General features: G+C 54.8%; 11 protein-coding genes and 2 non-coding genes across 13 annotated transcripts; 6 read left to right on the plus strand and 7 right to left on the minus strand.

The window, feature by feature from the left end:
* Nucleotides 1-180: 180 nt before the first annotated feature.
* On the minus strand, nucleotides 181-252 carry D7B24_004006. Its single transcript has one exon. It is a non-coding gene; the product is annotated as a tRNA-Arg (tRNA).
* A 475-nt stretch (nucleotides 253-727) lies between these two features.
* D7B24_004007 (uncharacterized protein) lies at nucleotides 728-2704 on the minus strand (the record flags this gene model as incomplete). The annotated part of the gene is made up of 3 exons (XM_028638186.1): nucleotides 728-1343; nucleotides 1396-2151; nucleotides 2202-2704. 3 exons carry the CDS (start codon nucleotides 2702-2704, stop codon nucleotides 728-730), a joined length of 1875 nt encoding a protein of 624 aa, XP_028497073.1.
* A 928-nt stretch (nucleotides 2705-3632) lies between these two features.
* Nucleotides 3633-4628, minus strand: D7B24_004008 (uncharacterized protein; the record flags this gene model as incomplete). Its single annotated transcript, XM_028638187.1, has 2 exons — nucleotides 3633-4148; nucleotides 4611-4628. The coding sequence occupies 2 exons, from the start codon at nucleotides 4626-4628 to the stop codon at nucleotides 3633-3635; spliced, it is 534 nt and encodes a 177-aa protein (XP_028497074.1).
* Nucleotides 4629-4985: 357 nt separating this feature from the next.
* On the plus strand, nucleotides 4986-5812 carry D25 (Carbohydrate esterase 4 protein; the record flags this gene model as incomplete). Its single annotated transcript, XM_028638188.1, has 2 exons — nucleotides 4986-5685; nucleotides 5739-5812. The coding sequence occupies 2 exons, from the start codon at nucleotides 4986-4988 to the stop codon at nucleotides 5810-5812; spliced, it is 774 nt and encodes a 257-aa protein (XP_028497075.1).
* A 746-nt stretch (nucleotides 5813-6558) lies between these two features.
* Nucleotides 6559-7464, minus strand: D7B24_004010 (uncharacterized protein; the record flags this gene model as incomplete). The annotated part of the gene is made up of 1 exon (XM_028638189.1): nucleotides 6559-7464. The coding sequence occupies one exon, from the start codon at nucleotides 7462-7464 to the stop codon at nucleotides 6559-6561; it is 906 nt and encodes a 301-aa protein (XP_028497076.1).
* An 847-nt stretch (nucleotides 7465-8311) lies between these two features.
* On the plus strand, nucleotides 8312-9817 carry D7B24_004011 (uncharacterized protein; the record flags this gene model as incomplete). Its single annotated transcript, XM_028638190.1, has 3 exons — nucleotides 8312-8479; nucleotides 8569-9591; nucleotides 9773-9817. 3 exons carry the CDS (start codon nucleotides 8312-8314, stop codon nucleotides 9815-9817), a joined length of 1236 nt encoding a protein of 411 aa, XP_028497077.1.
* A 1608-nt stretch (nucleotides 9818-11425) lies between these two features.
* On the plus strand, nucleotides 11426-12874 carry D7B24_004012 (uncharacterized protein; the record flags this gene model as incomplete). The annotated part of the gene is made up of 1 exon (XM_028638191.1): nucleotides 11426-12874. The coding sequence occupies one exon, from the start codon at nucleotides 11426-11428 to the stop codon at nucleotides 12872-12874; it is 1449 nt and encodes a 482-aa protein (XP_028497078.1).
* Nucleotides 12875-13075: 201 nt separating this feature from the next.
* D7B24_004013 (uncharacterized protein) lies at nucleotides 13076-14183 on the minus strand (the record flags this gene model as incomplete). Its single annotated transcript, XM_028638192.1, has 3 exons — nucleotides 13076-13789; nucleotides 14015-14039; nucleotides 14095-14183. 3 exons carry the CDS (start codon nucleotides 14181-14183, stop codon nucleotides 13076-13078), a joined length of 828 nt encoding a protein of 275 aa, XP_028497079.1.
* Nucleotides 14184-14653: 470 nt separating this feature from the next.
* Nucleotides 14654-14741, plus strand: D7B24_004014. Its single transcript has one exon. It is a non-coding gene; the product is annotated as a tRNA-Ala (tRNA).
* Nucleotides 14742-16376: 1635 nt separating this feature from the next.
* Nucleotides 16377-16983, plus strand: D7B24_004015 (uncharacterized protein; the record flags this gene model as incomplete). Its single annotated transcript, XM_028638193.1, has 3 exons — nucleotides 16377-16525; nucleotides 16573-16837; nucleotides 16963-16983. The coding sequence occupies 3 exons, from the start codon at nucleotides 16377-16379 to the stop codon at nucleotides 16981-16983; spliced, it is 435 nt and encodes a 144-aa protein (XP_028497080.1).
* An 865-nt stretch (nucleotides 16984-17848) lies between these two features.
* Nucleotides 17849-18622, minus strand: CEL61A (glycoside hydrolase 61; the record flags this gene model as incomplete). Its single annotated transcript, XM_028638194.1, has 1 exon — nucleotides 17849-18622. One exon carries the CDS (start codon nucleotides 18620-18622, stop codon nucleotides 17849-17851), a length of 774 nt encoding a protein of 257 aa, XP_028497081.1.
* A 1495-nt stretch (nucleotides 18623-20117) lies between these two features.
* On the minus strand, nucleotides 20118-22860 carry D7B24_004017 (uncharacterized protein; the record flags this gene model as incomplete). The annotated part of the gene is made up of 6 exons (XM_028638195.1): nucleotides 20118-20201; nucleotides 20271-20293; nucleotides 20532-21763; nucleotides 21969-22195; nucleotides 22255-22657; nucleotides 22724-22860. 6 exons carry the CDS (start codon nucleotides 22858-22860, stop codon nucleotides 20118-20120), a joined length of 2106 nt encoding a protein of 701 aa, XP_028497082.1.
* Nucleotides 22861-24209: 1349 nt separating this feature from the next.
* On the plus strand, nucleotides 24210-25169 carry D7B24_004018 (uncharacterized protein; the record flags this gene model as incomplete). Its single annotated transcript, XM_028638196.1, has 2 exons — nucleotides 24210-24584; nucleotides 24639-25169. The coding sequence occupies 2 exons, from the start codon at nucleotides 24210-24212 to the stop codon at nucleotides 25167-25169; spliced, it is 906 nt and encodes a 301-aa protein (XP_028497083.1).
* Between the last annotated feature and the right edge of the window lie 560 nt (nucleotides 25170-25729).

Below are 25729 nucleotides of genomic sequence, written 5' to 3' on the forward strand. Positions count from 1 at the left end.
TCTAGGCAGACACGGGCTTGCCGAGCATCGTGAGAACCGGCGCCATCAAGCTTACAATACTAGAGTGGGGTATCGTGCTGGAGAGGCAAGAACCTGCCCAGAGAAAGCCAGCAGCACCTGCTGTGGATCTGCTAGCTCGTCCGCAGCACCGGGTCAGAGGCGCAAAAGTCAAAAAGAATGCACCTTGCACGGGACTCGAACCCGCAACTTCCAGCTTAGGAGGCTGGCGCGCTACCATTGCGCCAACAAGGCTCCTTGAATTGACGGTGAGCGTATGGCATTATGTCGGCAGAAGGCAAACCCACAATCTGCTTCCTCAGTCAGGTTCCGGAAACCATCTTCCTCAACACGCTGGCAGCAACTTGCCTCACATGGAAGGATTGCAGACCAAGATACGCCCCAACTCCTTTATATACACACCATCCATTTCTTTCCTTCTAGGCACGACGGTTCACCAATGTGCAAGAAAACGTCGTCGTCTTGAGCTTGCTCATCAACAATCTCGCGGTTCGGCAGGTCAATCCATAAAAGTAGTATCCAAGATATCGCAGGTGTAGCCCGAAGCCTCTGCAGTCTAGCCATAATGAAAGGTCCCAAACCCTCAACCCAAGCTCTCTTACAATATCCTCCAGATTCTATGCAGCAATCCCGAGACCGAACGACCAAAGAAGTTGATCGAGCCGGACAGAAGTCTGTCTTCGCTTCTTCATCTGGGCGACCGCCCCAGCTAAAACCGGCCCCTGCGCAGAAACTTGTTTGGCAGGTCAACGTACTTGGCCCTCAAAAACTCACACAGGTTCTTTCCCAGCGTGTCATACTCGCTCGTCGAGTTGAATCCACGGTCCAGATGATCTCTCAACAGGAAATGCACCGCTCGGATTCCCGGAATCTCGAAACGTTCAATCTTCTTGCCCTTGTTGCTGCCGTCCAGCAGCTGTCCGATGCGATCGATGGTCAAGACGCTCCGTAACCAATCCCACTCGTCGTCGTGCCGCACATAAAATCCAACGTTCGCATCACTCGCTTTGTCGCCGGACCGCCCGCCGACGATCCACCCCAGCGGACCCCTCGTCGTGGGACCGAATGCCGCGAGATCGACGGGGTCGCGCGTCTCGTATGACTTTTGGTCGCGAGGATAGTCGGTGCGAACGTTCTGCTGAACCGGAATGTCGATGCCGCGGCCGGCCCAGGGAAGCTCGACGCGGTGCTTTACTGCCGATTGCGGCAGCAGGGTGACGTAGTACTCCCAGTACGGTTTGCCTTCTGACTGGCGCTGGTCGTTGTGCAAGGACGCGCCAGGGCAAGACTGAAGGAAGTTTTCCATGCACCATCGGTTGAGGCCGCTGCCGTTGTCTTAGTATAGAGGCGACGGATGACCTAGATCACGGCACTTACGGGACGTCTAGCGTGAACTTATCAACGAGTTCCCTCTTTTTCGTCTGCACAAAAATGCGCATGTCGACCGTGGCGATCTCCTGATTGCGCGGATTCTCCGGACAGTACCCGTTTAGACTGAATTTGAGGCACGTGAGATCTTTGACGGCATCGCCAATCGAGTAGCGGATCTGTCGCTCCGTCCATTCGGCCTTCTCCTCGAGGTCCAAGCCGACGAGGTAGTAGTGAAACTCGGCCTGGTAGCCGCCCCATGCCGTGAGGCCGACCTTGGTCGTCGAAGGCGCGGCAAGACCCTTGACACCAGTGACCTGAACGCGGTCCTGGCCTACCTGCGTCATGACGACACCTTCGAGGTTGGCCGTGACATCAGAGCCGTAGTACAGCGGTCCCTGGATCTCGTATAACAGTTGCGACGACACGGTGCCGACCGAGACCTCGCCACCAGTGCCCTCCTCCTTGGTGATGATACATGAACCGTCCGAGTCAACTTCGGCAATGGGAAAGCCAAGGTTCTCGCAGCCATCCATCAACTGCTTGAAGCCAGAGTAGTAGCCGCCTGTGACGTAAGCGGAGCATTCGATGAGATGTCCACACACGAGAGAACCGGCGATCTGGTCGAGATCGCGCTCACGGTCCCAACCGTGCCACCACATAGAGGCTCCGATCGTTGGGGCAGCGTCGGCCACGCGGCCAGCAATGACGATATCGCAGCCCTGACGGAGAGCCTCGGCGATGCCTGCGCCCCCGAGATAGCATCTACGTTGCCTGTTAGCGATGTTTGGTATGCCGCACACAAGGAGACTGACTGCGCGGCCACAAAATCGTCCATGTGGCCCCAGTCTTTGAGTGGTTCCCCCGTCATGAGGCTCGTGAAGGTCTCGCCGTCCTGCCACATCCGCCTCACCGTCTCCGTCACCTCATCGCCGTTGATCCACCCGACCTTGAGATCAAGCCCCTGCTTCCTCACCTCAGCCTCGACCACTCCCGCCAGCAGCTCGGTATCGCTCGCACCGGCATTCACGGCAACCTTAATGTTCTTGCTCCTCAGGAACGGCAGCGCAGGGCTCAGGTTCTCCATGAAGGTGGGGTCGAAGAGTCCCACAGGCTCTTGCGCCAACTTGCCGGCTTTTCGCAGCCGCTCGTTCTCCTGCTTTTGAGCGCCATGCAGCGTCATGGTACATTCGGAGAGCCAGTCACCAATGATGCAGTCAATATCACAGTTGCGAGCGAGGTCCCCAATGGCGCGCTGGCGGTCTGAGAAGCCGCCAGACGAGCCGGCTATGCGAATGGCGCGCTTGGTCGACGGCATTTTGCTTCTGGTGGCGGTTCTCTCGTGAACTTCGTAAGATGACCTGAGTAGCCGTGTTCAATGGTGTCTTTAATGGTGTTTTCAAAGGAAAGTCTGCCACGAATTCGCGATGTTTCGAGACTGCTGGCGGGTTACTTTGAGGCCATCGGGGCTATCTTTTTGGGAACCATGGCTCATATACCTTCTACTCTTGAGATGGCGGTAGCCGGAATCCCTTAACCCCGGAGCCCCATGCGCCGACACACGCCATGACATTCTCAACAGCAGCGGCAGATCCGAGCTGCCAACCATTGAGTCGTGGACATTGTGACAGGAAGCTGTTAAACCCGGTGCGGAGAAGGGGGACGATAGATGTTCCAATGGCTGCTTGCCCCGCTTCGTAACAACAGCTCGAGTGGAAAACCATATCCAACCATATGGCGAGCTGCGAGGTGCACAACCTGCACCATGGGCTGGAAGATGCTGCCTTGTGGAACAAAGACGGGGCTGGGCGGTCTGAGGAAACAAAAATCCGATTTATTTGAGTGTGGTAAGCTGGAGTAAATCCATTTTAATCGTGCATGTTTTCATGATGGGTGCTCTTCGCAAAACGAAGTGCGGATATCCACAGCCGACTCGAGTCAGGAGTCCAATAGCCACAACATCATGCGAAAACACAACGCTGCCAGATAACTGCTCTTGAGAGTTGGCAATCGGGATCGTATTGGTGACTGGTCAGGATGTCACTCCCGAAAAGGGCCATCTTACCGTATGGCTCAGGTACAGATGTTAGTGACGTTCCCGTCGTTGCTTGGTACAGCTCATCAACCGACTTTCCGCTTTTCGACTGATAGCGTCAGGCATTCTCCGTATAAAGCGCTGCGCTCGTTGCTTTTTGTATTGCACGGCGGAAGACTGATGGCCTGTCGTCCATGGTGCAGACCAAGCATCACGACGGCGGCGGCGACTCGCGCCAGCTGACAGCTCCGGCGGGAATAGGCACAACGGCTTCGCGGGTCCAAATGTGCGAGGCGCCCTCGAGACTGAGGCCCTCGATCAGGCCGCCCTTGATGTTCGCCGTTGGCCGCGCCACCCCCTGCGCACTGCGGCCGTGATGCACGATGCGCGCGCCGCACGTCTTGCAGAAATAGCAGTCGAGCGTGTTGCCCGTCTTGGTGGCGCGCGACCACACGCCGAGGCGTGCGCGAAGGGCAGGGTCAGACAGCGGCGGCAGGTCGGCGGCGGGAAAGGTGGCGGATATGCCAAAGGCGGAGGAGGACTGCCTGCGGCATTCGTTGCAGTGGCAGAGGTATACAGCGACCGGGGCGGGGGTCGGGGTGCGGAAGGCGATGGAGCCGCACTGGCAGGCGACGTTCATGGTGATGGTATAGACCTGGGTGTCGTGATGGGTGGTAGGTTTGCCGACTTGCCTGGTCGGTGATTGGTGACGCCGGTTACAGTGTTTCTGGGTGAGTCGAGGTGAATGTGATCAAGCATGCATTCTCGGATCATCAGGATGAGAGTATTGGACAGTGTCACGCAGAAGGGCGTGGACTGACAGGCCGGGCCGGTGCAGGGCAGGTGAAGCCCGGCGTAGTTACAATACCTAAGGTACCTAGGCAGCTGCGGTGTCTAGGCAGTTGCAGTACCTAGGTAGGCAGGTACAGTACCGACCGAGGCAGTCACAGTGCCTTCTGCCTACCTACCCAGGTAGGTTGGTACCTGCCTACCCACCCAGGCAGCAGGACCTAGACTTGGGCCAGGGACGCCCCGCCCCTGGTCGTTACCCCCCCAATGCGCAAGCTGATCGATGTAACATGCTCATCCTGGCACGTGACTCCGCAGATGATATTCTGGGCCAGGCGTTGATACGCCTAGGTCGATCGATGACTTCACCTCTCGAACAAAGCTGCTGCAGGGCACCTACGTCGGGATCCCACATCATCTGACAGTCAATGCAAGATCGTGTCGATGCCCCTCGTCGAGATGACAGTTGTGAACACCAGCAAAGTGCCGACAGCTTCCCCGCGCGGATCCGGCACCGGCTCTTCGTCTCGCGCCTAAATTGCCCTGCATTGCCATTTACCCCAGATTGAGCCTCCCGGATGCTTGTCCCAACCCAGCATCGATCCGGCCGTGGCGCCCAAGATGCTACGTCGGGTCCCCAGTCACGAGTCGAGGGGTCCGATCGTCCGGCACATATGAGTTCTGCCCGCCCAGTACAGGCATATAGAGGCCCTGCTTGCCCAGCCCAGCGAACAGACTGAGCACGACTGTGGGACACAGACGACATCGACACCTCATGCACTCATCCGCCACGATGCTGCTCTCTCTCGCTCTCGTCTTCGCCCCTCTGGCGGCTGCCCTCCCGGTCGAGAGTCCTCTCGAGATTCTCCGCCGAGAGCCGTCTGCCGGCGTTGTCATTCGCCAGTGCTCCCGGCCTGGCGTCCTCGCCCTCGCCTACGACGACGGTCCTTACCAGTACACCTCCGAGCTCGTTGACATACTTGACGCTGCCGGCGCCAAGGCCACCTTCTTCTGGACCGGCACCCTCTACGGCTGCATCTACGACCATGCTCCGGCCGTGAAGAAGGCATTTGCGTCCGGCCACCAGGTCGCCTCACACACGTGGACCCATCCCAACACCTTTGGCTCCATGACCCCCGAGCAGCTGACGGGCGAGATGGACCGCCTCGACGACGCTCTCGTCAACATCCTCGGCGTCAAGCCCCAGTACATGCGGCCGCCGTACCTCATGACCGGCGGAAACGTCCTGCCGACCCTCAAGGAACTCGACTTCAACGTCATCACGACCGACGTCGACTCGGGCGATTGGGACAGCAAGACGCCCGAGGAGAGTCTGCTGCGATTCACGCGCGCCGGTAGCTGTGGAAAGGGCCACATCTCGCTGATGCACGAGACATACGCGAGTACCGTGAGGACCCTGACGCCCTACCTCATCGACTGGGCCAAATCGCGCAACCTCAAGCTTGTGACCGTTGGTGAGTTCGAACCCCTTTCCCTTCTCGCAATCCTTGGCATTGACAGCATGTAGCCGACTGCCTCGGCGATGCCGACGGTGCCTATCGGGCCGGAAACTTCACCGGCAGCGGGCAGACGTCATGCTAGTTGCGAAGGGCCCAGTGTCAAGTTCCCGCGCTGTGCGGCAGGCTGATGAAGCCCAGCACAGTTGGCGTCTGCTTCGTGATCCAAGGTTGGTGCTTAAAAGAGTAATATAGCGGCGAAGCTTTGCAATCTAGATCTAGACCGATGCGCGTTCTGGGCCGTGTGAATAATTGTTCTGGGAGGTTCTTCTGCCGGGCTTGGTGCAATGGCTTGCTTGCTCTCCACCAAAGGACGTCGTTGGGTGATGAGGGTTCATTTGACACTCCCCAGTAGTCAAATCCCCTTGTGGCCAATGGCTTGGCCTAAGGTCTAGGAACAATATCTAGATCTGGCAACTACATAGGGTGCATGGGCGACTTGGTCGAATGTCGTAATCATCGTCTATTGAATTTCCAGAGCAGAGTTCTGGATTCAAAGTGATGGCCGGGGGGGACCCTAGCATCGACTGTGAGGACAAGGGGAAGGGAACAGGGGTTCAGATCCAAGGTCAATCGGACGAGTCGATGTCTCTCCCTTCGCGCCCCTGAGCGAGGCTGACCGTGGAAATATTCTTTTTTTTCTTGGCTTGTCAATATTCGCGCTGCATGGTTCATTGCCACCGCCACAGCTGTTTCATTTAGTGATACGCGGTGCATTCAGCGAGAACTGCTACCCAACACCGTCGCCGAGCATTGGGCCTGGGGGGTCTGAAGACTATTCAAATTTTATAAATTTCATGTCCATCAGGTCATGGATTATCAGCCTACATCTCAGAGCATCCCGGGAGATGATAGATCAATTTCAGGACACCATTTTCGTGCTTCGGGGACTCGTGTCTTGTCCTCCTTGTACACTCGATGGTAGCCGACGGGCCGTCCAGGGCGATCCATGTGCCACGGGAGCTGTCGGGCGAACGCAAGCGCCGTCTCGATGGAGGGCATGTTCGCATCTTTCTCGCGCATCATGACGCTCATCCAGTAATCCTCGCCGTGGCCTCCGTACTCTGTGCCTTTCGTATTCCAATCTTTCCACCAGTCGTTTCCCCCATGCAGGACTTCGAGGAGCATGGTGCGGTTGCGGAGCGACAGGCCGCCGTTGTAGACCTTCCGGGTGTCGTTGAGGGGCGCGCCGATAAAGTCGTACTGGAGGAAGTCATCGACAGTCTGAGCCGCATTGGCGCACAGAATGGCATCCGCCTGGAAGACGAGGACGTGCTTTGCAGGCGCGAGCTGCTCCCACAGCCAGGGATGGGAGAAGTAGAGATTGACACCTTTCCGCGTGGTCAGGTTGAACTCGGGCGACACGATTCGTGTTTCAATGCTGCCCGCGTCGACGGCGCGGCGCCATGTTGCTGAGGTGGATGGGGATGAAGCGTTGGGCGAGAGATGCTCATCGTACGTCGTCTGGGAGGTGAAGAAGACGATGGGCCAGGAGGGTCCGAGAACGGCGTGGTAGTACAGAATGAGAGGGATCAGATGCGGTGTGAAGAGTGTGTCGGTTATTGTTGCGACCTTGTCTTTGATGAGGATGCTGTTGAATGTCGGAACAGTCTCGTGAGATTTCCACCTGGATTGGATGGTCTCAACCAGCGCCTCTCGATATGCCAGGCCCGCGAAAATGGTAGCGATCAAGGAAACCACAGCCACGAGGGCATGGCGTGGCGGAGGCACCCGCATCGTTGACGCTCCTGTCCGAGCTTTGGACTTTCGTGTGTGATGGCGGCAAAGAGCCAGAGTGAACACATTTGACCGATTTATCAAAAAGCAGAATTTCAGAATTTGCAGAGCTGTTCTATGCCCACCTCAGGGGCACAAGCAGTCGGAATCGGTACCAGTGTGAGTGAGGCCCTGTGCCAATGGCCCGGAATGTAGAGTGTTTATCAATGGACAAGCGATGCCCCTGTAAGTCCAAACCATATATTGCTTGTTCATCGTACTTCTATGTGAAGCTGAGATGTAGCGCCCAAGTACCCTGTCAGGAACCGTTCCGGTTATGGGGCTGGCCTGCATCATGTCATGTAAGGGATGTGTAATGGCATTCGTCTCTCGTCAGCATGGTTCTCACATGTAAATTTACAAGTCATCGAAATGGCCGCTTTTGAGGTACGCTCGCATAGTGAGATAATGTACTCGTTCAATTTCGACAACTCGGCCATACCTCAAGTTATCCGTGAGATGACATCTATTCTCCTGTGCAGATAGATTCCAGATCTTTGCTTGTTTACCTCTCTAATTCGCCAGTCGAGAGGTGACCCACGTTTCCCGTTGGATGCGATAAGCTAGGTGCGACTCCTGAGATCTTTCCATTCCTTTTTCTAGGTACCCAGTGGCCAGGCCCAGCCAGGAATTCAGGGGCTTGACCCCCGCGTGTTTCTCGATCAAATCCGATCTTCATCATCATTGCAGGCCTTGCAATCCCTAGAATAAGGAGTTCTTGTTCTCGGGCGACTTTGATGTGTTCTCACATCAATCAAATTCGCCGCCTGGGTTGGCCACATGGTGAGAGCCGCACCGCAGCATCACAATGACAAGGCTTGACAAGATACCACAGCGGCTCGACGCCTGGCTTGATCCTTCCCCCAAGGGTTTCACTTCCGACATCCTGGCAAGGAAACGTTATGTGGTTTTGATCATTCCACTAGTGTTCGTTATCGTGTCGCTCATCGTGGGCTTCTCTCGTCTTCAGCTTATTGTGAGTGCCATCCGCTATCACACAATGAAACCAAAGCCAGACTGCTGATGACTTGGTCGATGTAGGATCTCTCACATTCTGTGTCACAGGAAGTGCATCAGAGGCCACCAAAAACGTCCAAGCTGCACTATCTTGTCCCTTCGAGCTTCGTCAATGATCCCGTTTGCGCAGGTATCATCTCTGCTCTTGTCAACCGTTACCCCATCCCAACTCTTATCGGGTACAAAGGCGAGAATGAATTCGACGCTGTCGACCACCTGGCCAAGGTTCGTGTCATCAACAGGTTCTTGAAAACTCTGCCTGCGGAGGATGACGACCTGGTCATCATCGTCGACAGTTTTGACGTCTTGGCCCAGCTCCCCGTCGAGGTCACGCTTGAGCGCTACTTTGCGATGTCGGCTCGTTCAGAACAACAACTGGCCGACCAGCGAGGGATCACCGTCGACGAGCTGCACGATCTCGGCATTCGTCAGTCCATCCTTTACGGCACGGGAAAGATATGTTTCGATGCAAACCCGAACGAGCCCTTGTGCCCCTTTGTGCCTGGTTCAAACTCTGCTCGACAAAAGTTCGGCGTCATGACTGGAGGATTCAGTGACCCACGCTACCGAGACTCACGGTATCTGAACTCTGGTACCATCATGGCACCTGTAGGCGATCTGCGCAAGTTCATGCATGCCGTGCAGGAGCTGGTCGAAGCTGACGACGTCATCGTTCCCCTCAATGTGACCAGTAATGGACGCTTCAGGCATCACATGGACCAGTGGTTTACCGCCACTCTTTACGTTCGCCAGGAGTACCACAGAGCTCTCGACATGAACGATGGAAATTACCCTGGTAACTTGACCGGTGTCTCTGACCTCCCGAAGCCGAGAGAGAGCGCAAACGATACGACTGAGTACCACATCTTTGTTGATTTCGACTCTTCCTTTACCCAGACGCAGTGTCACAACGAGCTCGAGATTCATCAGCTGACGTACAGCAACCACGACCTCACGTCGTCCGTTGCTAAAGACTTCATGAACGAGGGCAAGGCATTCAAACCGCATGCTATACAAATGCCAGCAAGTATTTACCAAGCCTTTGGTCGCGTCTGGGACAAGCTGTCACATGTTCCAAACATCACACTCGTTCAGCCACCGCGAGTCTGGATTCAAAGCTTAGGATTAGCGACAAACGTGGCTTCCGAGAGCATCCATGCCTTCTATCACAACACCTGCTCCAAAACAAAGTTTCTGGAGACGTATAAAACCTTTTGGTTCTTTCCGCTAGTTGTGCCGCTTCTCGAACTAGCTAAGATGGACCGAGACGACATGCGACCACTCCATTCAGGCCTGATTGATGGTCGAATGTGGATAGCCGCTCGAGATTACCCACAATCTCTCTCTGAATCTGGACAGGATGTCGAGGAAACATATCTGGGGGGCGTCTTCACGGATCTTGCTGCAGAGCCGTTTCTGAATCTGCCAACACTATGTCGTGAAAATTGGACAAACTTGATCGGCATCAAAGCTCATGGAGGGTCGAGATGATGCTCGTCAGTCCTTTTCAACCCGCAATTTTCAAGTAATGAACATGATCATTTTTTCTCTCATGTTACTCTACCTCTGAATCTGGCTGAAAGCAGCAGGTGCCTTCTTTGGACCACAGCATAAACAAAAGCCAACCTAACCCTCGGGGAAGATATGATTCGGGACCCTATTTCTCTTCGCCCATGACAGGCGAATGGAATGACTTACTGTGTAGTGCTGATAGGCAGTTCCAAGACGGATTTTGTTGAACTAAACCTGTAAACGAAGAAGACAGCCCTGTTCAATGATTTCGAGAATATGTGTTGCAAGAGCAAGGCCCAGCCAAACTCCAATGACCAAACGACCGCAGTGCCTATCCGGCGTTTGTTTCCGAGCATCCGAATACCAATGCGAAGGAGCAATCTTTCCTTAGGGCAACCCTTCCTTGCTACGCCGCAGGCGAGCGCCGGCCTGCAGGGTTGCATCCCGCCCCCGTTCGCTTTCTCAAATAGGCTGTAATCTTGGCAGTCAGCGCTGTAATGGGGGCCAGGCCCTTGCCTAATCGAGTGCAAGCTGATCAACACACTTGTCTGCCAGGCCCTATTGTGGGCCATACCAACTGAGGAAGGTTGCCACTTTGAGATGCAACCACAGGGCAGCAGGGGGCTATGTTGTTGGTGTGCTCAATATTGGCTCCAAAAACACCTCAAGGAAGGGGTGTCTGCCAACAGGTCCCATGTGTGACAGTTTGCAATAAGTGTGGACTGTTCCTGAGCCAGCGCCGGATACCCAACGAACCTTGGCCAGCCTGCATACAGCGTCAGCATCCTATTTCTGGCAAGCGGAGGCGCCGTGATGGATGTGATAGACGAGTTCCCACCGCCGGTCAGCACTACAGTTCTTGTGGTATGATTGGTGGATACACATCCTGCATGACGATGCTGACGAGTTGGGGCTCATGTCCGAAGTGCACAATCAAGAAAATTCTTAGACGTATGGGAGCAGGCAATTGCTTCACCTGATGGACCCCACGCTCCTTGCTTTCAGCTTCTATTCTATCATGGCCTTGGTGGTGTGACGGCCTCATGGGCGACTGGATAAACCCAAGACATTTCACCATCATCCCCCCTACCAGCTAACAGCGTGAAGGGTGGCAGACATTGAATGCTTCCTGCTTGAAGCGTGTGATGATTTGTATGGGCCGGATCGAGCCTCCCGAGGCCATCGTGGGGATGATCTGGGATTTGATCCTTCTCGGCAGACTGAGCTTAGACTGCCGCGAATATGGTGGTCAGCAAGATCGATAAGAATGGTGGCGACCCTGTACTGTGGATGACCCTTGGGATGTCATCTTACTCTGCTGTGTTCTGCTGGGTGCAAAGAACTTTTTTTTTTTTTTTACCAAGTATTCCGTCGGACTCGACCGTAGCCTGGCATGTCAGATATCCTCGAGGATTACCCGGAGTACGCCAAAACCTCCTCTCTCGATGCTCTCCGCGAGACACATTACGCCCACCTCGATCGACAAGGCCACACCTACCTTGATTACACAGGAGCCGGACTTTCCTCTGTGGAGCAGCACCGAGTCCACGCAACTCGTCTGGCTAGCACGTCCTTTGGAAATCCTCATTCGGAAAGTCCAACGAGCAAGGCTTCCACAGCCTTGGTTGAGAATACTCGTGCCCGTATCCTCGCTCACCTTCACGCCGACCCTGCCGACTATGTTGTTATATTCACACCAAATGCCACAGGAGCCGCTCGTCTCGTGGCCGAGGCGTACCCTTTCCGCCGACGGAGCCGCCTCGTTCTGACCTGCGATAATCATAACTCGGTCAACGGCATACGAGAGTACGCCCACCGCCGCGGGGCCAAGACTGTCTACATTCCTTGTCAGACGCCTTCCCTTCGAGTCGACACATCTTGTGTCGAGAGAGCCCTCCGGCCGCGATGGAAGGTCCCAAGAGAAAGAAAAAAGAGGGGCCTCTTTGCATATCCCGCGCAGAGCAACTTCAGTGGCGTCCAGCACCCATTAGCCTGGGTGCAGCTGGCGCAGCAGAACGGCTATGACGTCTTGCTCGATGCAGCAGCGTATCTCCCTACGAAGATGCTCGACTTGTCGGTTACCAAGCCAGAGTTCGTCATGGTGAGCTGGTACAAGGTATTTGGCTACCCAACTGGTGTTGGCTGTCTGGTCGTCAAGAAAGACGCCATGGCCCGGCTAGAGCGGCCCTGGTTCTCGGGCGGCACGGTGGCTGCGGCGTTCGTGGGGAACGGGGCGGAGTGGCATTTTCAGCAGGTTGGCGAGGCTGGATATGAAGATGGTACAGTGAATTTTCTGTCGATTCCAGACGTGGCTTTCGGCCTGAACTGGGTCACAGGCATCGGCATGGATCTCATACAGCTGCGCGTTCGGTGCCTGACAGGCTGGTTCCTGGACCGTCTGTTGGCGATGAGGCACAGTGATGGGTTGTCCATGGTGCGGTTGTATGGGCCCGACGGTCTGGAAGCAAGGGGTGGTACCATATGCTTCAACTTTGTCGACGCTGCCGGTAGCGTGGTCGACGACCGTCTCGTCGGTCTAGAAGCTGCTGTCGAGAGCATCTCGCTTCGTACGGGCTGCTTCTGCAATCCAGGGGCCGGTGCGGCAGCCTTTGGGGTAGATGGGGAGGCTCTACGACGAATCAAGAGACTTCGGCCAGGGCTTCGGCCGAAGTCTACAGATGATATGACGCGCATGCTCGGTTTGCGGACTTCAGGTGCGGTGCGGGTGTCTTTTGGGCTGGCTTCGACAATACACGATGTCGAGAAGTTTATGAGCTTTGCGGAGACGAGCTATCGGGATCGAGTCGTCACGAAAAGCCATATACCAAGGGACGGTTGTTAATCCCATGACAGCTTGATGATGATGCCACTTCCGCGTTTGGCCAGTTCAGAGGGGAATATGTGTACATCTAATATAATTCTGGTCTTGTCATCTCAGTCTTGGAACTCTGTCTACCGCAAGTTGCCACCATCATCTGTTTCTTTTGTCTATCGCTGAAACGGCGTATTGTCCTCCCCGCCACGCTCCTCAAACTCAGATGGCTCATGCTGCTGCCACGCCATTGACGTTGGTGAGATCCTTCCTCAAGATAACAAAGTAGAGGTCGTCGCGAAGCGCCTGGCCCTCAAACACATGCTCGTAGGGGAAGTCCCCCCTCTCATCGGTGCGCTCATAGCCCCTCCTGACATACCAGTCGATGAGTTCATCCCTCATCCACAAGACATACATTTCCATCTTTTCGACAGCCCACTTCTCCTTCGCATGCGCCTCGGCTCTCGCAAGAACCTGCCTCCCCAACCCACCGCCCTGTTTGTTGGGATCGACGGCGAACAGCCCAAAGTAACCGGTGCTGGGCTTGCCGTCGCCGGCGGGGCGGTGCTGGAGCTCACAGCAGGCGACGAGCTCACCCGTCGCGGCGTCGTGGGTGATGAGGACCAGGCCGTCAGGGGCATTGATCTTGGATTCAAGGTCTGCGGGGGAGATGCGTTTGTCATTGAGGTAGGCAGATTCGTTGGTCCATCCTTGGTTGCCACGGTATGCTGTGCGGATGAGAGGCAGAAGATTGGGGACGTCGGTGGTAGTAGCCTCGCGGAATGCGAGGGTTGGCTGGGCCATTTTGTGTTGATGCGAGGTGGCCTTGCTGGCGAGAGGTGGTGATATGAGATCTGAATTGGCTGGCGTTGTCCTCGGATTGCGCGACCGTCTCGAATCGTGGCGCACTTTGCGGGGTTTCTTGCCGGCTGCTGATGGAGATCCCTATTCTCATTCGAATGAAGAGCTTTTCCCTTGTTGCGTGAGCTTAATTGCTGTCAACACTGTGGTCGCACTAGTTCTTCGACTGACGACACGGGCTGTTGAGGTGGCCATGTACACTACACCAACATGGCGACGTTCCAGGGGTCTTATACTCGCAACTCCGACGTCGGTAAGCAAAGTCACCGACGCCTGAAATGTTGCGTCGGGCGACCCCGCAAGATCAACCCCGCCGCTTTCAGGCCGTTCCGTGCTGGGAGCAAACGAAAGTTCCAGGCTGGACCAGGGGCACGTTGACGAGTCAAGACTCGCCATCGCAGTAAGCTAGTGTGCCTACGACAGCGGTACCGCCCTGCGAGCACATGTCCATGGCGCCCTTGGATCTGGAACGGGCCATCGCGTCAATTCCCGATCGCGTGGTCCCGAGACAAGGGCGCAGATGGCATCAACCACGGTCCGCACGACATGTGCTGATCGATGGCCAACATATTTCACTGCATTCTTTAACCCACGTTCATAGCACAGCTTCTTAAGCTGACCGAGCTGGGGAACAAGCTGAGCTCAAACTAAAGCTTATACGGGTGGCTGTAGGGGTTCCATATCGACCACTGGGCTGGTTTCACTCATTTCTTTCGGGGTTGCTTGCGACCGCGACAACCATGACTACAACCTGCCGATGAAAGGGTCGTGATATTCACCAAGCATCGCTTTTTGGTTATTGGAGCAAGATTTCCCCTTTCCAATTCGCATTCTGAACCTGTGTACGTGACCAGCTAGAACCCCCTCATCCACAGGGCACCAAAGGGAAGTGCGGCAATCTAGCGCTAGAGTGATATTGCTCGTTTCCGATTGGCCAGAACATCAAATGGGGTCGTGGTTTAGGGGTATAATGTCCGCTTCGCATTGTCACATCAATCCTTGCGGAAGGTCCCGCGTTCGATTCGCGGCGATTCCATTCCTTTTGCTCTCATCACGATCTAACTCCTTGCTCTTCGGGTGAACACTGTCTTTCCTTTTTTTGTATGGAATCTCGTTTGGAAGAGTATCTTGACTATTCTATCCTGCTTCCGATTCCACTTGGACGATCATGTTGACCCTGATGAAGAAATAGGCTTCTACTTCTTGTTCATCGCCGTCCGTTTCCAACTGCCGTCTGGCAGGGTGAAAACCGAAAGATATTTCTCCCAGGTGATGGAATCCACCTTAAACCAACGCTTGTAGTCGCACCAGTGACAGAGGTTCTGGGTCTGCCGGCGCCCTTTCGGGGTTGCCCTCCGTAGGAACTGATCCGTGGTCTGCAAACTTTTGCAATCCGGGCACCGGTTCATATCGGCAGGACAACCTGCCTTGGGATCAACAGGCAGTTGACGGTTGGCCCGAGACAGTGCCGCCCACCTGTTCGTGCCAGCAGGGAGCGATGACGGTAGGGGAACGCCGGATGTCGGAAGAGAGCCGGGTGCCGGACGGGGACTGACCGCCAGAGGCCCCTTGGGGGGCGGCGACCCGGTGGAGCATCCTCCAGACGAGGAAGAGTGCGTTTTGCTGTCAGTAGTTGAGTTCGACATTACCGTCTTGTTTATTTCTGGAATATCGAAATTATGAGTTTTGGAAATGCTGTTACTTTGCATGATGCTGCAGGAAAGAAAACAGAAGACAGAACTAGGGGGAGGGGAGATTCTTTTATACCTTTTCTTGAAGAGGGACCAGCCTAGAACTACCATCAGTGTTTCATTTCACTGCCGTGAGAACGCCCTTTCCTGTGTAACGCAGTCTCTGAATCAGCCCATCGACCTTTCACGTAGAACCGCTACGCCTGTAGATCCTCTGCTCCCAGCCCAACGACCAAGTAATGAAAGCAAACATTAACCATGCCGGTGAATAGCATGCCTCTTCGCAGACGAAGAGATTGTAATGGAGCTTTGATTCGATTCTTGCTTTGAAGTCTTGCCGCATCACGTCCCCCTGACGTGGTGGTCCATTCTAGGAGATGAGCTGTCACCTCGCGACAACAATGGCGTTTTGCATTTGCCCGCCGGTGATGAATGTGCGTCTCTTGACTGGTAGAAAATGGTACATAGCTGTTTCACTCATGGAAATTATCTCGTTTCGCGAAACGGTGATGAAAAACGTTACGCTAGATGTGGTTCACGACTTTTCTTTTTAGCTCCAGATACTGGCGAAGACAGCACAAACAAACGTTTGCGCCATGTTGAATGGACTTGTATGATTCCCTGACAGCTTTTTACGCTTTCCGCCTGCCTCGTAAAAGGGACCACAATGCCTGGATTCAATCAGATTGGGATGACCACCTGCCCACCCCGTCGTGCATCGCCAACCACAGCACTCAGATGCTCGGTGAATATTGCCCAGAAATCTGGACATGGGTCTCGGTGAAGCAGGGATCTCCTTCTTTTCTGAACTCCGACTAGTCGGCATTAGTCGGCTTTCCGAAGGGCCCAGTTTACATAACGCGCAACTGGTACTTTCTCCATTCTAAAATGCCTCGACAAGGGCCTTGTATCAACTTAACCACCTCCAGATTGTCCCTGTGGGTACGACGCACGCCAGGTACCATACACCTGTCTTCGATATGGCTCAAGGTACTGCATCGGGTCTCCCCTGTGCCGAGAGTTGGACCCTAAGCAGCGAATCTGGCGATGAGTACTTGATACAAATTGGCTATCCTCGCAACTGGACGGCTGAATCAGCGAACTCCGATGACCACACTGTTCCGGTGATGTGAGTCAAAATTCTTCCGTTTGGAATTCTCTTTCTTACGGCCACAGTTATCTTACCGATGGAAACTCTGTCTTTCTCACAGCACTTGAAGCCCTCCACCGCTGGCTCTCCCTCCGCCCGCCCGGCGCGCCATCCAGCGGCGTTGTCGTGGCCATAGGCTACCCCCTTCATGATGACAGCCCGTTCTTGTTCAATGGCCGCCGGTCGAAGGACCTGACGCCTCCATTGCCTGGCGCTGGAGAGACAGAAGGCGGCGCCGACCAGTTCCTGGATTTCATCGAGCAGCGTGTCCGTCCATTCGTCAGCCAGAGAGTCAAAGAGAAGCAAGGAGTCTCCGTGGGGAGGGAAGCTCTATGCGGACATTCATACGGCGGACTGTTTACTCTTCATGCCCTGTTCACGCGGCCGACAACTTTTAACTACTTTCTTGTCAACAGCCCCAGCATTTGGTGGAATAAAAGAGCGATATTGAAGCATGAACCAGGATGCTACGAGAAGATAGGGGACAAGGAGACTTCGGTTATGCTTTTCGTCGGCGGCGATGAACAGGAACCACCGAGGCGGAAGGGCGAAAGTGATGAAGGCTTTGAGCAGCGCCGTGCGACCCACATCGAAAGGCGGATGGTTGACAACTTGAGGGATCTGTATGAGAGACTTAGGAAGTCTGGTAAGCTGGCACACATCTCACTATCAGTTTATGAAGGCGAAGATCATTGTACGGTGATTCCTTGCGGGGTCAGCAAGGGGGTTTGGACATTCCTGGACGACTGGCCATGTATAGACTAAGCCAGAGGCAAGCCATCTGTCAATGTTTTTCCGTGGTCTTTCATGGTAGCACCTAGCTCTTTTCTGCAGACCTTGAGTGTTTACTTCTTCTCGTCAACTGACTTGTGTTGTCCGTCTGCTCTCCTGTTTCGTTCAAGCTCTCAATGAACTGACCACCTTGAGAGCCACCATGAGAGCCAGCGATTCTCCCTTGGATTACCGTAGAATGCCGAGCACTTAATAGCGTCCTGGCAGGCAGCTTGTCAATCTTCGTCACTTGCCCGCAAATGTAGGCTCGCTGTACACGGGTAGGTTTGAATCCCAAGATCACATCGGAATTTTTTCAGCTCACATGGGCCCAAGCTGTAGCTCATATATTTGATTCCATCACCAAGAGTCGTCCGAGCAAAAGTGTGTCCAATGTACGAAGTGGCTCCTGTCCATAGTTGAGCCATTGAACGCGATGCTGCACCTCCCTGTTTCTGCATCTTCACGTCGTGTCTGAATTTAACAGCCCTCTGTATCGCGGAGATCTCCATTTCGCTTGAACTTAAACTCCTAGCATGCTCGCACATCCTTGGCATGGCGGCGAGCCTTCTTGGCCGCGTTGTATAGAGGCGGTCCAGGGATGGGGTACTCAGTCGCAGTGTAGATGTTGAATAGCACACCAGGATCCGTCTCCGTGTAGAGGCTCGTACCCGCGACGCCGCTGGGACTTGCCGAGCCGCCACCGGAAATCTCAAGATTGATGCACTGCGGGTAGAACTGGGCACCGTTTGGCTGTCCTCCTGAGTGCAGGGCGATGATTTCATGACGGAGAACGTAGCTGCCGGCGGCGATGTCGGTCGGGATCGTGACCTCCCAGACCTCACCGGCAGCGATGAGTTCGTCAGCAGCCCAGTTTGAGTTGGCGGCGTCCAGGAGACCTTGCTCGGCAATCTTGAAGAAGCGAAGCGCTGTCTTGTCAACGGTCGTGCAGTCACCGTTGCAGTTGGCAAGGTAGTCTATGATGGGTCCCTTGTGCGACTCAGGCCAGGGAGACCATTTCAGGGTCAGGGTATCGCCGGCTGCTACAGGAATGTGCGAGCCTCCGTTGGTAGCGGATCGGTGGCAGATGATGTCTGGATCTCCGGTGGCCGCAGGCTCAACGAAGCCAAGATCAGGGAAGTCCGCGGTCCATCCGGGAACGATTGGAGGCGAGGGGTTGTAGGGGAAAGTAGACGGGTTGTAGTTATCGTATGTCTTGCCATTGACGGTGATGGTTTCAACAAAGCCGTGCGCCGCGGCGGACACAGCACCAAGCACAACAGCGAACAGAGCCTTCTGAGCCATATCTGCGACTTGGACTGTTTTTTTGATGGCAATGGAGATTTTTTAAACGTAAAGGAATCAGGCGCAAAATGAAGAGAGTGAGGAAGTGTGAAACGCGAGCGCCTTGTTGAGAAATGTACCGAGCTGGAAGCAAGCCATCAACCTCCATCTTATACCTTTCAGTCGTCTGCGCGTGAGACGCGTTCGCCGCTTTCGATTTTCATCTAGCCATTATTATTTTCCTTTTTGGTGTGATTAGCTTGTCCCCGATCACGTCTGCGATGCGATGGCTATACGTGGTGACTACCAAGACTGATCGGCACGACAAATCGGAGCCTCACCATCCGCCAAACACCACTGCGCTCAACCCAGTCCCTCTTCCCCGTAAATATCTCAAGACGCACAACACGGCAATCTACCTCGGACGGGCAGGATCGGCGTCGCGCCGGCCTCGGTCCAATGATATGCACCGTCAGGCGGCTGACACGCACCGGGAACCGCATGACAGCTCACCCTGTGGCCGAAAGACAACCCGGGCTCCTTGCACTTCATGCCGTTGAATGCCGATCTTGCATCTCTTTGCTTCGGAGCTTTCTTGCGGTTCCGGTGGTCGGTCCGTCACACGAGCCAACCTCCTGAGGGCGTAACCGCTGACCCAAAAAGCGGTCATGGGGTTTGAGTACCGCCAAGCAAGGCCTCCGATAAACGACTTGATCGAAAGTTGCGTTGAATGCGGCACAGAGCGCGGTGCAATAGTGCCACGCGTATCTGTCGATTACAAATACCATGGTGGTTCGCGACAGGTCTGATCATCTATACCAAACAGTCAGGTCCGAGATGAGTGTTGGCAGGTCGATATGCGTCTCACTCGGACTTCCCGCGTTGCGGCAGTTCCGCTAGGCCGGATCAAAAATTCTAGCAGTGCTCACATGGGAGATCAACGAAGAGAAGACTGAACCAACTTTTTCGATACTCTCTCTGAAAGTTTAGCAAGATTGTGTAAATGACAGCCGAGCAGCAGCCATGCTTACTCACCTGTTCCCTTCCTCAAGACACGTCAACATGAATTTGGCAGCGAGCAAAGTAAGATGGTTCCAGTCATTATTCAGCTGCAAACTACCAGATCCATTCCAGACCAGACAAAAGCAGCATGTTGGCCCCTTGGGCCAGCATAAACGTATCCTGCGTCAGATAGGTCGTCACTTCATATAACACAGATCCCCGAAAGTGGGACTGCCAAGCTGGTTGAGATTATCCTCGACGGAGCGATAGGCTTCGTCACCATTAAACGGGCCGCCTGCCGTCGGAATGCGAGGGCCCCATAATATTCACAAAAGACGGCTGCGGCTGAGCTCCTCCCTGTCTCAGTGAACGTGGCATCCTGGCATCAAAACTGCCGTGTCGAACCACGGCGCCGTAATCGTAAATGGGACCTTCCTCCAACCAGCCCGTGCCCTTAGCCTTCCATCATATAAGCAGGTAGCCTTAGTCACTCGTTCATTCTAGTACTGCCTCCTCACTCCTTTTGAGCAAAGAAATGAGTCCAAGGAATCTGGATATTCTCGGCGCTGTTGTTTTGAATCTGCGTGTCCCAGGAGGACTGTTTGCCTTGTTAGTCGAACGATCCTACGCAGCCCAGACGCGGCCCGTGTCAAGCATCGCAACTCACCCAGTCTATATCGCTACCCATGCCTGGATCGCCGACAGACTCAAATTGTAGGCCATGCGCAGATTGGAATCCGGGTTGTGCCGTCCAAGCGATTGTTTGCGTCGCGTGAGCCCCTTCTAATGAACCAACCGGGTAGGGCAGCACAGTAGTTGGCCCCCAAGATGAGCTGGGGTGCTGCTCTGATGCGAAGGCTCGAACTCCTGTTTGACAACATGACTTGTCAGTGTCGTGTCAAGAGTTGCTCGTCTGCGGCATACTTACCAGAGGCGAACTGATAGGAAGGCCGTTGGTTCAGATCCACTCCTCCAGGCTGTGCGTTCCCATCGGCAGCCGAGTCTGGGCTGCTTTCGTACTGCGTGCCCGTGGAAATGGTCAGCATCCGAGATATGATCTTGAATGCGCGGCTTGCCTCGGCCGATTGAGTTCGCATCGAGCCCCAGATTCCACGTGAGGTACGGAGTATGTGTAGCAGCCTGTCCTTCTCGATGGGCTCTGCCGCAACCGCTGCGGCGCTGGGAGTCGACGCTCGCAGCAGGAATGATAACTCGAGGCACAGCATCATGTTCGCCAGAAGAAAATCGTGCGTGCTCAGGCTCGACAAGAACCATCTCTCTTTGGAAAGGCGACCCCCAGGCTGTATCTCGGTGTTCACGTCAAATTGATACTCGAGGGTCTTGGTAGCAGCGTCAATACAGTTGAACCGAGAGGGAGCGTAGCGTTGGTCGTTGCGTCCCAGAGCGAAGTAGCGACGGTGCAGAACGACACGCGCTTTGAGGTACATTAGTTCAATCCACAGCCTTTGCATGATGAGGTCAATCGGGTCGCCGATCGAAAGGCTGAAGGATCGCGCTCGGAGGACGGGGGGGATGTCCTCGTGGGCCTTCTCCAATTGATCATTGAGGCGCAGGACTTCTCCGTAGGTTGGGCTGTCTCTGTCGGCCATTCTGGCGAGGATATCGCCAAAGGCAACAACGAGCCTTGACTTCACGATTGTATATAAGGCAGGGGTTCTCTCGGTGAAGGGCCGCTCCAGCGGCAGCTCCGTCGTGGTATCGTCAAAGTCCTCGTCATACAGGTTGTGGGGCAGTCCGGTGTCGAAGTACCTGTGTTGTACGTTACCAGGCAAGCCGAACTGGAAGGCCACCAGCACATCAATCTCGACGAGAATAGTCCACAGCCTCTTTCGCATCTCGTGCTCAAATACAGTAAGCCCTTGGAAGTGCTTGGGGTCCCGATGCAAGCCAGAGTGCATGGCCAATCTGACAATGATGGCCATCATGATGGACGTGCCTCGCTGAGCATCGCTCAATCGGAGGTATTCGGTACCAAAGTAGAGGATCAGTGCTTCAACTTTATACTTCCCGGGTTTAGTGTAGTCATCGAGGGCGAGACACTGCGCGGATCTGATTCGATAGAGATCGAGGACATACTGTGGGGGTCCGATATTGCCAGGAACCTCTTCATCGCCCCGAAGACAGAAGAAGGCGGCGTGGCTGATCATGATGCACAGAAGACCAATCCAAGTGATAGAATAATCGTGAGGACGCTCCCAGAAAGCAGCATACTACTTCAAGTCAGCGAGAAACATCACATGGGAAGTATCACATGACGGGCCTCTCTGAGAAATGCAGGCACATGAAACATGGCTGAAGGATGTCAGCTAATCGCCCTTGCCATGGGGGTGTGTTAGTCGTACACCATGCCGGCTCCTTGCCCTTGAAGAACCGAGCAATGAGACGGTCGGTGATGTCTTTTTGCGGAAGATAATCCATGAGGTCTTGCGTGGTTGCTGGAGGGAAGGTCCCCAACAGCAAGACCGGCCCCTCGGTGCTCGCGAATGATGAGTCGAGATCGTCCGTATCGTCATCTTCCCTCTCCCCGTGCCCAGTGTCGGTCGTCTTGAGCTCGTCGGTGAGCCTGGTAACCTACACGAGACTTAGTATCTGTAAACACTCGGAAGACCAAGACCATGGTCACCACACACATCATCGAGAATGGCTTCCCAGTTGGCCGAGTCCACGTAGCGCAGTTTGTCAACCATTGGTCCAGCGGGGGTTGGTTCCTTGATGCCGCTCAGATCACTCGGCGTCTCAGGCAAGCGCGTTTGGCCGTACAAACCACCACCCTTTTGGCCGAAAACATCATCCATAACGATGCCGCGCTCAGCGAGTTTTGCTCGCACATCGCTCAAGACATCTTCAAGATGCTTGAGCTTAGTTTGCAGAGTGGGCGTGTCAGTAAGCCCCTGGCGCTGACTGGCCGCTTGAGGGACCGGGGCCGGTTGCCTCGTGGCTGTGCGCGGATACAGGTACGGCACATAGTCGCATGAGGCGACAATATCGCGCTTGATGCATTGATCGCAAGGCGACGCTCGATTGCACTTGAGCCTGATATCTCATGTCAGCATTGATATCTTGACCAGAAGATATGAGGATATGCGGTCTTATGCTGACTTTTTCTCGCGGCAGTGGCTGCAGGAGAATCTGATTCGATTGCGCTTTCGATGTCCTTCAGCTGCGGTAGACGGTTTGATGTCGGCACGCCCAGCAGACGGCTCTTGTGCTGCGGCGGAACCTGGAGGCTCTGCCATTTAATACCGATATCCCAACGGAACAACAGTAACCGGATATTAGTCGAGCTCCTCTGGACGTCTGGACTGGTTAGCACGAGGCTGAGGACGTCGATCGACTTGAGCGCGACGAACAAGTGCCCTGCGGGGTCGCGGGCGATAAACTGAGGTCGAAGCGCGGGGCAGGTCGCATGCCTAACTAAGGTACCTAAGGTAAGCACAGTCTACTGTGCTGTCTGTAGTGGAACGAATTCAACAAGATGACTGGTCCTGAACCGGAGCCACTCGATGTTAACCTTTCCTGCTCAGAGCTCCATTGCCCAGCATCAAATTCGTTTTGGAGGGCACACACAAGTCGACAGCGGCGTTATGCATGAGTGGGACGATGATTTCGCATTCGCCGCAAGCTATTGAGCGACTCGGATGTGGGCGCCGTGCAGCCCAACTTACCTCAGGGCGCCACGTGGGTGAGGAGCCAGCGAATCGCGCAATGGACGCTCGTCGCCTTGCCCACGGACGCTGCAGAGTCATCCTGTGTCACTTGAAGCACAGAGTGTCGCCCTTCTTTGGCAATCTGGAGGCATGTCAAGCCTGTCGTTGGGGCATGACGGAGGCCATCCAGGTTATATAGGTCGTCGGGATCCCAAGCCCGGATTTATGGCACCATGTCCACGGCTCCCATCGCGTCTGTACCGCCGGATTTTCGATTGGAAGCGAGAACACTGACAGATAACTCCGGCGCTCGCAACTCTAAAACCCCAGATGACTGGCCAATCTTGTCTGGCCCCGGTCTTAGGCCCCGGGATTGTCAAACGGAGCTGGCCCCGACCCTGCGTGCGAGAATCTCCACAGGTCTTGGCTGGCTGGAGGACGACAGTGAAGATGTGTGAGCCGTCTGGTTGGGTTTTGCGTGGTGTTCAATCCTATGGAAGACGACACCTGCTTTGGAGGTGACCTTCGAGCCTTGGTCAGCTCTGGCGTGACCACCATGTTTGATGGAAGTTTTCGTGCATTGGTAGATACCGATGCCCGGATTGTTTGACCATTTCATGCTGGCTGAGGCCTCCATCGGTTTGGAGTCTCAGCGACGCCATGGTTGGCGACACAACTGGTTGCTGATCCAGATGGTCAACCCAATACCTGAACCTAAGGCGGAAGAGAAGCGTGCCGAGAATAGTCTAGGGCGAAAAGGTACGTACTCGAGAGCCTGCCACCAAGAACCGGGAGCCATCATGAACGAAAATGACGTCGTGAGCCTCTCGCCCTCCCGTGTCACCATGCCGCGCTGTCACGATTGACCATTCCACACCTCCCTTCTCGACGTACGTCGCATCACTGAGCTCACCACGCCTTCGTCTGGATCGCCAACCATGGCTGACATGCAGCCGTCACGTCAGTATGCTCGATCCCGAGTACCGCTCTTCGTGCGGAGATACGCGAACGACATTGGACGCTGTGCGCGCGCAGCTTCATTCCCCCTACGCGGCATTTGGTACTTTCTGCGCAACAAGGAATTCTACCCATTGTTCCTCAGCCGCTTACTGCCTCTCTCCATCATCTCTGTTCTTGTCTATGTCATTCTCTTCACCTTTACCTTCCTACCACAACTCGCCCTCCTCGCCATTTTCCAGGGCAGAAGCGCCTGGCTCAATGCCACGATCCTGGTGCTTGGAGAAGGTCTCGTCGTAATCCAAGGACTCTTTGAGGGCTTCTTCGTCGATGAGGCTCGTGTTGATGTGTTCGACGTGAGTATCTGTCCCTCTGACTACCCCAAGTCATGTTCTAACCTCTCGATTCAGGCTACTCTGATCAAGTACTCGCACACCGACCTCGTTTCTCCTCATCGAATCCTATTTCCTGATGCGCCGACCGCCATAAAGATGCTGGGGAAACCCACCAGTTCCGCCATCTACACACCATGGAGCATGATCCAGATCATCGAGGTCATCGTGTTCCTGCCTCTGAACTTCATTCCCATTTTCGGCGCACCTGCCTTTATCATCATCACTGGAACGCGCCTCGGCAAGCTTGCACATTACCGCTGGTTTCAGCTGCGGGGCCTCAGCAAAAAAGAGATGAAGCAAGAGATCAGCTCGAGAGTTTGGGAGTACGTGTGGTTTGGGACTGTGGCCATGATCTTGGAGCTCATCCCCGTCTTCTCGTTTTTCTTCTTGCTCACAACAAGCGCGGGCTCTGCCATGTGGGCGGCGCGGATCGAGGACGAGAAGAGGCGGTTGGCCGTTGGTGATTTGGTAGGTGACGGCGGCCCGTCCGCTTCTTCGCCGTCGCAAGCAGTGTCACCACCAGCCTACGAGGATGATCCCGTGTAGTCTCCAAGGCAACAACCACTGGGCAGATTGGCTTTGATCGAAACATCCATACTCTACTCATGATTGCGCTTTCGGCTGTACATCGATCTAGCGGGACTCATCCACACGCAATTGGCGCTGGACCATTTGAGGGACAGAGGTGACGGGCTCGGATTGTAGTCACTACGACCGCCGATACTTGGCATGCCCTCTCCAGGGCCCAATACTCTCTTCACCACGTTACAGGCCTACCAACGCACGCTGCGTGAATGGGAGGGCGCCTGAGTGAGGCTGTCTTCCACAGGTTATCGTTGGTCCTGCGCTCAACAAATTGGTCATGATTGAGTTTCAAATTATCCACCACGCGGCAGGTGCTATACTTAAGCATGCCTTCGAATAGGGAAGGAGAGACCTCGGTCAAAGCCACCTGAGCGGCAAGAGCAGTGGTCTACCCCTAGGAACCGCCGAATCCGGGGCTGCATTTTGGAAGGCGCGTCTGCACAATGCCATTTGGTTGGCAAGAAAGCATGAACAGCAACGCAGAGGAATCTACTTCCTGCCTTTAATGCCATCAAGTCCCG

This window comes from Verticillium nonalfalfae, assembly GCF_003724135.2.
Source record: "Verticillium nonalfalfae strain VnAa140/NRRL 66861 chromosome Unknown scaffold_22, whole genome shotgun sequence".
NCBI classification, from domain to species: Eukaryota; Fungi; Ascomycota; class Sordariomycetes; order Glomerellales; family Plectosphaerellaceae; genus Verticillium; species Verticillium nonalfalfae.